Genomic DNA, 12513 nt, shown 5'->3' with positions numbered 1-12513 from the left:
CTTTCAAATATCAGCCCCGGCCGGGGATCGAACCCGGGGCCTCGAGCTTCATAGGCACTGTTCTAACCAGTTGGCTGTCCGGTTGTCAATGATGATGATGCTTATAATACAACAGTTTTATGTTTACGTATCCACTTTCCAGGAGTGCCAAAACCCTGCACAGTCTGGAGGCGGCGCGCGCGGCGCTGATCCCGTCCATAGTGGTGCTGCTGCAGAAGCTGTGGCGCGGCACGCTCGCGCGCATGCGCTACAAGAAGATGAAAGCCGCCGCCCTCATATACAACGCCTGGAAGTATGTATCGCGCATAACAGGGACGGGTTCACCATTAGACATTAGATGAGTATCGTGTATGAATTAGGCGCTAGTGTACTTCTTCTTCTCTTTTAAAATAAGGCTTTTCTGTCCTAATTAATAGGACAATTTCGCCAGTTTTAAAGTATACTCTCTTTGAGAGGGACGTTGTAAGGTGATTGTAGTTTTTGCAACTTGATAGTAATATTCTAGAAACCACGTGGAGACCACTTGTGCATTAAAAAATGTTAGACACGAGAGCAATATAGGATTTTGGGATCACTGTTCACTGTTAAGGTTAATCGCCGCATAAAACACTATCAAAATTATACTTCAACTAGCCAAAGAAACAGAAATAGCAAAATTAGATATTGTCTAAATCCATCATCTTCGAATGCTACAAATCGAATCATGTTGTAGTGTTCGGCGCTAGTGTAGTGAGAGGTCTCCGAAATTTCAAATGTCACTATTTTTGAGCTTAGGGTGAGCTAAGCGGGTTTAATTATGATTAGAATTTAGGGCAATAGAGAGTATATTTATATGTAGTATAGTAGGAATTATTTGATCTGCCCGATCTCATTAACAGCCAACCTTTCGAACGAAGCCATTGTATTCTATTATGTCCTCAAGTGCATAATCCTCAGTTTAAAATGAAATTAAAGATAAAATAGCTCATTGAAATAACGACTTTATTATTTACAATTGAGAGTTCATTTTAAATAAAACTCTGTTGGCAGATATTTTTTTTCAAAAACGAATGCGTCGTAGACAAGCAACCTCATGGAAAAGTATTATCTGCGAATGTGTATTTATTTTAAAATGCACTTTCTGCTCTAGACAATAAAGTCGTTATTTCAATGAACTATTTTATTTTATACTTTCGTTCATTTTTAACTGAGTATTATGCGGTTGAGGGCACAATAGAATACAATGGCTTTCTTCGAAAAGTTGGCTGTTAACGAGATCGGGACGCTTCAAATAATTCCTACTATATCTGTGTAGATACTAAGCTACTCAATCCCCCCACAGACGCTACGTATACCGGCGCTATATCGCCGCCATCCAAGCGGAGCTGCAACGCAACCGCAACGTGATCGTCCAGTGGCCGACACCCCCCCGCCGCGTCCACGCCCCCCTCATCCAGGCAGCATACCGCCGCTGGCGAGCGTTCCTCACCCTCAAGCCCATACCGAGGAACCAGTGGCCGCAGTTGAAGATGAAGATCTGCGCGGCCAGCGCGCTCAAAGGGAGGAGGAGGGACTGGGGCGCGGGGAGACAGTGGCTTGGAGATTATTTGGCTGATGACAAGTACAATGCTAAGGCTGGTGAGTATCCTAATGAACATTGGGAGGTCCACATTTAGAAAAATCGAAACGTTAAAGTTTTTTACTTGCTATTTGTATGAAAAAAAAACAACATAGGTCATTTCGAAGTTAATATCTCAAACATAGTGAAGACAAACTCGTTTTCGCGTAAAAAAACCGCATTGAAATTGGCCCATCCTTTCATAGGCGTGCAACGTTTGTGATCAAGAACGAACTCAAAAGTCACAGACGTAACATATTCCGGTGCCAGTAACACAACGTTTGTGACCAAGAAAGAACTAAAAAGTCACAGACATAGTAACACAATTCATTGCCAGTAACACGTTTGTGATCAAGAAAGAATTAAAAAGTCACAGACGTAGACGTAACACATTCCGGTACCAGTAACAAAACGTTTGTTATCAAGAAAGAACTAAAAAGTCACAGATGTAACACATTCCAGTGCCAGTAACACAACGTTTGTGATCAAGAATTCTTACTCCTATGCGCCGGCGACACGCATGTGTGTCAACAGAATTCGTACCTCCTAAAGGCTGGCATAGCGTAAGGGCTTAGCGGAACGTTGCCGGAGCCGAATGAGACGATCCAGTAAGCTCTTACGCTATGCCAACGCATATCCCACAGCAGTCACAAATACGTGTCACTGGCATACGAGTAAGAACTAAAAGTCACAGACGTTGTGTTACTGGGGCCGAATGTGTTAATATGTATTTAAGTAGGTATGTATCTACTTGAGTATCTTTCGTTGAAGCAACTTTCTCCCCCCCAGCTCTTTACCGCGCGACGATCAGCTCCCTCCAAAAGTCGCAGCAGGTCGGGCGGCCCCTGTTCTCGTGCCGCGTGTACAAGTTCAACCGTTACAACAAGATGGCGGAGCGCTGTCTGCTCGTCACGGACTCCGCGCTGTTCAAGCTTGACGCTAACAGCTTCAAGGTTTTGAAGAAACCTACTGCCATCACTGAGGTATGTGTCGGTATAAGACAGGTGGGCTAGTGCCGTATTAAATATAATTAGTTCGTCAGATTATCAGAAAATATTGAACATGGATTTTGTTAATTAAACAAAGACTAATGACGATATAGTTAAAGGTCCCGTGTGACGTCACACCTAACCTACGTACAACTAAAGGCTGGTTCACACGTATTAAGTTATGAAGTAGTTAATAAATTTTAACTCTGTTTTAAGTGATTTAGGGGCTGTTTCACCGCCCATTGATTAATTTTAACTGTCGGATAAATGTGATGCCGTCTCTGTTTGTTTTGTTTGAATAGACGGAGACAGCATTACATTTATCCGTCAGTTGAAATTTTTCAATGGGTGGTGAAACAGCCCCTTAATTTTAAGTAAGCGTTTACAGGTTCGCATAAGATAAGTTCTCTAGTTAGCCCGAGATGGACGTCCATCAGCGCATTCAAGTCACTAATTCAACTAATTTTTAACTAAATCGTGCCTGTCCAAACGTGTCAAGTGATAATTCGCGCCGACCCACTTTACCGAAAAATAGGCGAAATTCTAATTTACTGTTTCACTTGCACGCTTAATTATAACTTACTAGCTTTTGCCCGCGGCTTCGCCCGCGTGGAATTTGGTAATCGCGCGCTGTTCCCTCGGGAACTGTGCATTTTTCTCTCCCTAAACTATCTTTATGCCAAAAATCACGACGATCCGTCGCTCCGTTTCGCCGTGAAAGACGGACAAACATACAAACACACAAACACCCAAACACACACACTTTCGTATTTATAATATTAGTAAGGATTACTAAATTAATGGTTTACACGCTTTAACTCGCTTAAATTTAAGTAAAAATTTAGTTAACTACTTGATAACTTAATACGTGTAAACCAGCCTTTAAGGAGTGGCGTCACGGGCCCCAACTTCTAAACGTTGGCGCGTTTCATCTTTGTCATTTTTAGTTTGATTGACAAATGAAAATATACTTACGTGTCGAATATTTTCTGAGGGTTTGAATTATCAAGTCGTATATATTTTTTTAGTTCGTTAGTGTCCCACTGCCGGACAAAGGCCGGTGACGCGCTGCTGCGACACAAACTACTAACTTCTTACTCAGGAGTTAACCCAATGCACGCAAATGCACGCAATGCAAGTTTTCACAGAGTTAAAAAATTATCTTTTCTCCAACTTGCTCGGAAATGTTCTCATTAATGTTGGAAAAATCAACCGGGAAGTCCATCGTTATATGCGTTGATGCGATAGTAAATTAAAAAACAAGCCAGCCATGAGCGTGTCGGACACGCCCAAAATAGGGTTCCGTAGCCATTACGAAAAAATTAAGTAATATTTTTCTAAGGATTTCGTATTTTTAACCGACTTCAAAAAAGGAGGAGGTTCTATGTTCCAATGTTTGTATTTTTTTATGTATGTTCGCCGATTACTCAGTCAATTTTATTGTGGACCTTTTTTCATTTTTTTATTGTACCATTTTGTCGGCATAGTTAACATATATATCCGTGCAAAATTACAGCTTTCTAGCATTGATAGTCCCTGAGCAAAGCCGCGGACGGACGGACAGACAGACAGACATGGCGAAACTATAAGGGTTCCGTTTTTGCCATTTTGGCTCCGGAACCCTAAACACTGTAGTAATTGTTTGTTTTTTTTTTTATTTTTTTATTCGACTGGATGGCAAACGAGCAAGTGGGTCTCCTGATGGAAGAGATCACCACCGCCCATAAACATCTGCAACACCAGGGGTATTGCAGATGCGTTGCCAACCTAGAGGCCTAAGATGGGATACCTCAAGTGCCAGTAATTTCACCGGCTGTCTTACTCTCCACGCCGAAACACAACAGTGCAAGCACTGCTGCTTCACGGCAGGATTAGCGAGCAAGATGGTGGTAGCAATCCGGGCGGACCTTGCACAAGGTCCTACCACCTGCAAAATTGCTTGTTTGTGTTCCAGGTGGGCGCGGTCCGCATAATGAGCTCGGACGCGCAGCTCGTGGTGGTGAGCGTGCCGTCCGCCAAGAACGACCTCGTGGTCGGGCTCGTCTCCGCGCAGGACATGGTCGGGGAACTGGTCGGGGTGCTCGCCAACCGGCACCACATGTGAGTACAACATGCACTCGCTCGACGCTCGTTTCCAGCTTCAAATCTGACATAAACAGACAAAGCTGAAAATGTTGAACTTTATCGTTGGAAAAAACCTTCAATTTGGAAAAAACACTTCTTTTTTTTCATTCACTCAAATTGATTTTATTTGTACCACTGCCACGACTGCCACTAAAGTAGGTTAAGAAATCAGCTTCCAAGACCAAAATCATTTCTGCAATCAGCCATCTTTACGCTGCTGTTCGACGCGGCCACTTGACGCTGCTTTTTTGAGTCGCGCGTAATTCAAAATAGGGTCGCGTGGCCATATTTATCGCTGCAAGCGAGCGTCGAGCGACTAGCATGTGGCCACAACTTAAAGGTTAGAGCCTGTCCCGATGAGGCATTCTGCGTGCGAATGTTCCCGAGACACTGGAGCTACAATATCCCGTCCAGATGCTGAGGAGTTCCTCAAGCCGGGGTTATATTAGAGCCACGCCGCGTGTCGCAACGCGTGGGAGTGCAATCGGTTACATACATTTCGTATGAACGTGGTTACATTAGCACAGCCCCGCGTGTCGCCGAGCGAGCTGGCGCCACGCAGACCGCTCGATTCCGATCGGCGTGGGCTAGGTGGTGGGGGAAGTGACGCGTTGGCTCGCTCCGCGCTAGTATAATCACCACGTGGCTACGCGCATTCATACAAATTAATCAGCACGCGCGGCGACACGATACTGTAGTATAATCACAGCCCGTTGAGTCAGGCAGCGTTGCGACACGCGGCGTGGCTCTAATATAACCCCGGCTTTATTCGCGCTTGAAACGCGTGCAATGAGCGGGACTCTCGGCTCGCTTGTTATACCTACGCGCAAGCGCCGCGCGCGTTGAGATACTCGGACGCAGAACGCCTCATCTGCAACGTTAATGAAATCTACTATTAAATTTTAAGGAATTTCCATGGAAATTTGATAACATCCCGAAATATCAATAATGCCGGATCTAATGTTGCTCCCACATTGGCTGTTATAAATGTTACATAACGTTATAAAACACGTTATCGTGTTTAACACTTTATAACTTTTGTTACAACGTCTTGTTAGATGTTTTGAACGCTCACACACTGGTATAAAAATGTTATATAACACCATATAAGATTTGCATTTCGTCGTTGCTACTGCAATATTACCGCGTAACTAGCATTTTAGCAGTTAAATTTTCATTGTCAGAACAGTACAATGTTAGTACTGTTCTGACAGTCAAAATTATACCTTATGAAAAAAGCTAGTTACGCGGTATTGCAGTAGCAACGACGATTTGCAATTTGTTGTATAACATTTTTAAAGTTATATAACATGGTAAATAACAATGTATAACATTTGTTACAATTTGTTATACAATATTATAAAACAAATGTTTTATAACTTTATAGAACACTATATAACAGCCAATGTGGGAGCACCTTATAGGGTTTGGGCGTGCTTAGCCTCGGGTAAGTCCAGTTTTTGTATTGTATTGTAATCCCTGTTTCCTTCCCAGGCTGACCGGCGCCGAGTTGTCAGTTGAGGTGGAGAGCGGCGCGACGACGCGCTGTACGCTGGGGGGCAAGACGCGCGCGCTGCAGCTGCCCGCGCCCGCTCCCGCTCCCGCGCCCGCGCCCGCCGCCGGACACACCGCGCCCTTCACGCACGCACACAACGTCATCACATACCACCCCGCCTCCGCACGCGCGTAACTACATACTTGCAATTAGTCACACCATAAAGGGGAAAACATACTTAACGCGACGCCACGCCCAAGTCCGACGCATGTTTCTGTCTGCACCTGACCTTAATAAATATATGGGACAGATTAGTATTGATAAGTGTGTCGTGGCGTCGCGTTTTAAATAGTGTGCCGGCACCTGAATCCAGGGTTTATAAAATGAAATTGTTAAACCCACATGGAGGTTGACAGGTCTATACATTTTAGTACTTAACCCTGGGTTAGCAGTTAATTTGGAGCAGTTAACTTCAGTCCGCGCGATAGCTAGTACTAAACGAGAAGACTAGAATTCTGGTAGTATTTTTGGTCATAGTGATTTGTATAAAAATATGGTGTATAGCTATATTTCAGCGTCTCGGCACCGCCCACCCGTAGTACATGTTATATATGGAAAAACATGTTAAATATGAGGTGTCATAAGTTTATCCGAAAACTTTTAAATAACGGTAGGATAAGATCAAATGAAAGCCTCTGTTTCAGTTTTAAGAATACTTAAATGAGGTTGACAATGTTTTAGTAATTCAACAGATGTTCACAAGTATTTTGCGAGGTATTTTGGCCACAAGCCGTGGTGGCCTAGTGGTTAGACCTATGGACTCTCAAGTAGAGGATCGTGAGTTCAAATTCGACCTTGGACCTGTAAATGTTTCGAAAATGATGCGCGAATTTACATTAGAAATTTACTACGAACTTAACAGTGGAGGAAAATAAAATGTGTTAAGTTCCCAATCTGCACTGGGCTAAATTGGACTTGCTTTACCGCTAGACGAAACATTCCGGATTCCATTTGTGATACCTTGTGCACATGGACTTTAATTGTTGCCTAATAAAGTACATATTTCAATGAAACGTCAACAGGACCGGGCCGCCTGCTATTAATGACATTTTATTTAAGTTTGCATTGTTTTTGAAGCGGTGTTGAGCAAAATTCTAAAATTATGAAATCTGGTATATACAGTTGAGTTCACAAACTTGTGAGCATAAATTGGATCAATAATATCTGAACACGCTTCTGCGCCGTTGACAATAGAGTCGTATTCGGATGTTATTGATAAAATTTTAAATCTCATGTTTATGAACTCGACTGTACAAGAAATATTAGAGACAGTGACGTAGCAGCAGCCATAGTAATGTGAGTTTTGTGTCTTTATGACAGATGGATGCTTAGTAATAGTTAGGTACCGCTGGGGTCCCATTATTTAGGTACGGAACCCTAAAAAAGTGATTCGTATTCTAACTTGGTAAGGCCCAATTACAGTCAATGAACAGTCCTTTTAACGCCAAATCTTTATATTGCAAGTGGAAATCGATTTTAGCACGGAAAGAAAAAATAAGGGGAAATGTCGTACTCCGTAAGTCTTGTTTTGCTCCGAATTCATTGTGGCCAGAAATGTTCATATGCGTTCATGCACACTTTGGTATCTTGCCGATTATTGGTCGTGGCATCTTATTATGATTATTATTGGTCGTGGTACAGTCGATTTCATAAACTTGAGCAAAATTTGATCAAAAATATCTGAAAACGCTTCTACACCGCTAACAATAGAGTCGTCGTTTCGTGTCTAGATTCCTGTCCAGCGGTGGTGTAGGGGTTATAGCACGCAGCACGGATTGCTGAGGACCTGGGTTCGATTCCCAGCGCTGGTCTCTTTTTCTGGTTTTTCTGTGTATCCATGTCTCAGTTTGTATTTTCGATATGGTTTCACGGGATACCCGTAAAAGTAACAAATTTGGAGTTGAAATAAAAAATACAAAAATACTCCAAAAAACCAATCATAATAGAGTCGTGTTCAAATACTTATGATCAAAATTTGGCTCACAAGTTCATGAATTCGACTGTAGCATAGTTGGAACTTTACGACACCGGTATATCTTAGTCTATTGTACCGTTTAAAAGAAAATTACATGCGATGTATTGCCACCTAGCGTGGCGGAAAAATAATTGACAACTGTTTAAAAATTGTAGCCATCAACCGTTAAGGCCACATGCAAGTCGCTCGACGCTCGATTCTAGCGATAAATCTAGTCACGTGACATATAGCGATAAAGGTGAAAATGGCGAGTTTAAATTTCCCTGGAAAAAAACCTCTTCAATTTCGGAGACTTACACCAATTTATTTTATTTGTACCACTGCCACGACTGCCACTAAAGTAGGTTAAGAAATCAGCTTCCAAGACCAAAATCATTTCTGCAAGCAGCCATCTTGACGCTGCTGCTCGTCTCGGCCACTTGACGCTGCTTTTTGGAGTCGCGGGAAATACAAAATAGGGTCACGTGACCAGATTTATCGCTGGGAACGAGCGTCGAGCGACTAGCATGTGGCCGCACCCTAAAATATTGCACCAAATGATACTCGTATTGTTAATTCAAGTTTCACAACAATTACGTGACTAGGCTCAATTGATCTTATTTATGATGAACTAAAATAATTTCCTTGCTCACCCGTGACCTTACGATAGTCACCAGCTACCAGCTACCAGCTACTGGTAGCATGGTGTACGGTTGTGTCAATCTGAAGATGAGCTCTGGTTGAGTTCGAAACGCGTCAGTGTAGTGTGGTGGTGGTGATAGATGGGTTTGTGTGATTTGTGTGTGTTCTTACAGTGTGGAGGTGGAGGAACTGCATGAACACGCATATTTTGCATAAGCTTAGCTATCGTAAGGTCGCGGGTGAGCAAGGAAATTATTTTAGTTCATTGATATGGACCTCCGCAAAGTAACGCCTGATTCAATAAACTACTTATTTATGATTGTTGACACGCCATTTCCTCCTGTCTATTCTATTCCGTACTCTATACACAACGAATGAATTAAATTTATAGGCCTTACGAGGTTAAGCCAGACATAAAATGGTACTACTTGTCGTGCCTTTAGCGCATAGAGGATAACCAATAGAGTACAGATTTCAAGTAAATTGTTTAAAATTGTCTTCACCAAACTGCGGCTCTTACTGCATTCTGATTGGCCGGTCCAAAGGCAAATAATACACTAGAGTTAGGCCGGCAGATATCGTGACGGATACCGATAGTAAATATTTTAAAACTGACTTGTTTTTTACGGAAGAAGAAAATTTTTAAATGGAATCATTCTACGTAGGAAATAAAGGCCAATTTATTGTGTATTAGTGCTAGAATGATATGTGAAAAATCACCTATGTATCACAATTGAAAAGCCCGTATTGCGACTCTATTGGTTAGTAACTCTATAATTTAGCGTCATATAGTCATAGTGATACGAATTGTAAAGTAATTTATAAGTTTTTATTTAACTTATTCAAGTGATAATTAGCTAAGACCCTGTTTACATTATGCCAGTATTGCATTGCGGACCCGTGATGTAGCGGTACTGGCACGATTTTACTGGAATAGTGTAAACCGGCCATAAGTTTAATGCAAACAGTACAGGATAGTGGCGTGACTGCAAATAGCGTTCTGAAATACGTATCTTTATTCTTGCAGATATTTGTTTGGCTCGAACAGAAGTCGTTGATGACAATATTGTTTTGCAACTTTCAAAGTGCGGGTACGAGGGGTATCACAGGTGCGTTGCCAGCCCTTTGAAAGACTTGTATATAGGCTCGTTACAATTTTAGAAGAAAAATGGGCATTGATTTGAAATGGCATTTTAGGTTTTGACCAACGACTGAGACTGGTTTGTGGCAGTTTTAATTGCACAGCTACCGTCGCGTCAATATCCTGTACAGTCAGCCGTGTATTTTAAACGTAACGTTATGTATTTCCAGGTTGTAATTTTAAACATGTTATGTGATTTTTTTGATGATTTAAACGAACAGCCGTTATATTTTTTGATGTTTTTTTTATTTAATTAACGGATAATTTAATTATTTTTACTATAAGTCGCTGGTTAATTATTATAATTTATTATGTACTATTTTAATGTAAATATAACGTGCTCGCTGTTATAGACGAATACGCACAGTTTTTGGCTATACAATAATAGAAAAACGTCTTATTTTATAATTATGATCGATTAGTCTTGTCTGGCTGAAAAAACTTGTAAAGTTTTAGCCGTATGAAATGCCTTTTTAAGCAATGTTTGAATCAGAAAAGTGTGGGTACAAATTTTATACATAATTAAAAGTACATTTGTACAAAAAACATAGATGATATGCATAACTCGCGCAGCCAAACAAACCCCTCAAACCGATCGACACGGAATCAGCTTTCATCATCATCATCATCATCCTGCCGTGTCACCAAGTAACATAGTTTTAGTCTTAGTTTTAGGTGATACTTATGGAGCCAAAATAAACCTTTCTTTCTTTCTTTCATCATCATATCAGCCATAGGACGTCCATTATTGGACATAGGCCTCCCCAATAGACCTCCAGTTGCCTCGGTTGGAACGCTTTATTAAGATTGGTTTTTTGAGTCTTTTTCTATTTTTTATTTCAACTCCAAATTTGTTACTTTTACGGTCATCGCGTGAAATCCAACAAACTTTCAAAATACAAACTGAAACATGGATTCACAGAAAAAAAAAACCGAAAAAGAGACCAACTTTGGGAATCGAAGCCAGGTCCTCAGCATTCCATGCTCCTGGACGCCTGGTGCCTACCCAGGCACCCGCGTGGACCTGGGTTCGATTTTCAGCGCTGGTCTCTTTTTCTGTGCATCCATGTTTCAGTTTGTATTTTCGTTCTAGAAGCGCTTTATGTCCGTGCAATAAGAGCGAAGAAACGTTTTCTCGACGATACACGTCGTTTCGCGTTGGCCGAGCCGATCGACGTCTTTTCCTTATTGCCTGGATACAATTCCGCATCAATAATGAGAGTGTAACCTCTTAAAGGCTGTTTCGCCATCCATTGATTAGTGTTAACTGACGGTTAAATTTAATCAATGGATGGTGAAACAGCCCCTTAGTCTACTCGTGACAATGGCCGCTTCGATATGGCAAGGTAAATGATAATGATTATTATTAAAAGTTAAAAAACTTTTTTAGGGGGTTTGTTAAAACATGTCCCGAAACATATTTACTTATTATAATAACGAATGCTATTGGTCGCACGAGCCGATTAAATTGTGACCTGAGACTCATTGTTATTCGTGTGTACTAGACATGAATGATGTCGACTCCGAGAAGTGATCAATCGACTCCGCTTATCGACTCTTCGACTCCTTTATTGAATTCGGTTCTTGAGAGCAATCATTAATTTCTGCGACTTCATTCGGCTCTGTTCGATACCGAGGTACTAAAGACTGATTCGAGATAATGACTCTTCCGAATCTGTCAGTCAATTTGGACTTACTACCGGCTTATGACAGATCGAACATATCCGATCTGATCTGATTGAATGAAAACAAAAAGTGTTGAATCGCCGATCGCGAGCCGTTCGATCCAATGGGTGGTCAGAGTTAGTTGCTCCTCGGAGTCGATACGATTTAAAAGAAGCTGAAAAAGGATTCGGATCCGCTCGAGGATCAGATTCTTTTGAATCCTCACATTCGGATTTACCCATTTCTAGTGTGTACACAACCATAAGTCTTCAAAATTTCGGGCAGAAAGTGGAATTACAGTTGAACGTATTTTGGCGGAAACTTTTCTGAATTGCCGCTTAGTACAAATGTACCTCTATTAAAGTCAATTAAAGCAATAAAAATTCATAGTGACTTTGAAGGCACTGGGCTTATACACCGTGTTTTCTTGATCTCCGTTAATTTCGACAGATGGCTATGTGCCTTGATAGAAACTGCCTAGTAATTAAGTTTTCGGCGAAATCGAAAACAACTTTTTTTTTCATACATAATAACTTCATAGTCCCTTTACAGTTGTCTTAAACTTCTCCTTCACAGTTCCCTTAAAGTAAATGGAAATCAAAAATAACACGGTGCAAGCCTTAAAGTCACGGAATGTGTTAACTTGACGTAGAATTTCGAAGCGCCTTGTTTGCTCAAATGGCGATTGACAAACGAATATGTATGTATATCAATATCGTCGCTTAATTGATGATACAGCGACCTAATGTATGTATTTGTATATATAGTTATATGTGAACAATTCGGATGTGCCTTGCATTGGTGCCATGAGGTTTGTGATGTATGGAATACAATATTTTACCTGAT

At 41.4% G+C, this 12513-nt stretch overlaps 1 protein-coding gene across 1 annotated transcript in view; it reads left to right on the top strand.

Annotated features, from left to right (window-relative positions):
- LOC141437473 (unconventional myosin ID-like) overlaps positions 1–12512 on the top strand; it is a 64556-nt gene extending 52044 nt beyond the window's left edge. Inside the window, exons 13-17 of the mRNA XM_074100875.1 lie at positions 143–292; positions 1322–1617; positions 2387–2580; positions 4541–4686; positions 6205–12512. Coding sequence (XP_073956976.1) covers positions 143–292; positions 1322–1617; positions 2387–2580; positions 4541–4686; positions 6205–6400 — 982 coding nt within the window. The 3' untranslated portion in view covers positions 6401–12512. The remainder of the gene's footprint in view (positions 1–142; positions 293–1321; positions 1618–2386; positions 2581–4540; positions 4687–6204) is intronic.
- The last annotated feature ends 1 nt before the right edge of the window (position 12513 follows it).

Source organism: Choristoneura fumiferana, chromosome 17 (assembly GCF_025370935.1).
Source record: "Choristoneura fumiferana chromosome 17, NRCan_CFum_1, whole genome shotgun sequence".
In the NCBI taxonomy this organism is placed as follows: Eukaryota; Metazoa; Arthropoda; class Insecta; order Lepidoptera; family Tortricidae; genus Choristoneura; species Choristoneura fumiferana.
This window is presented reverse-complemented; position numbering and strand designations above follow the sequence as displayed.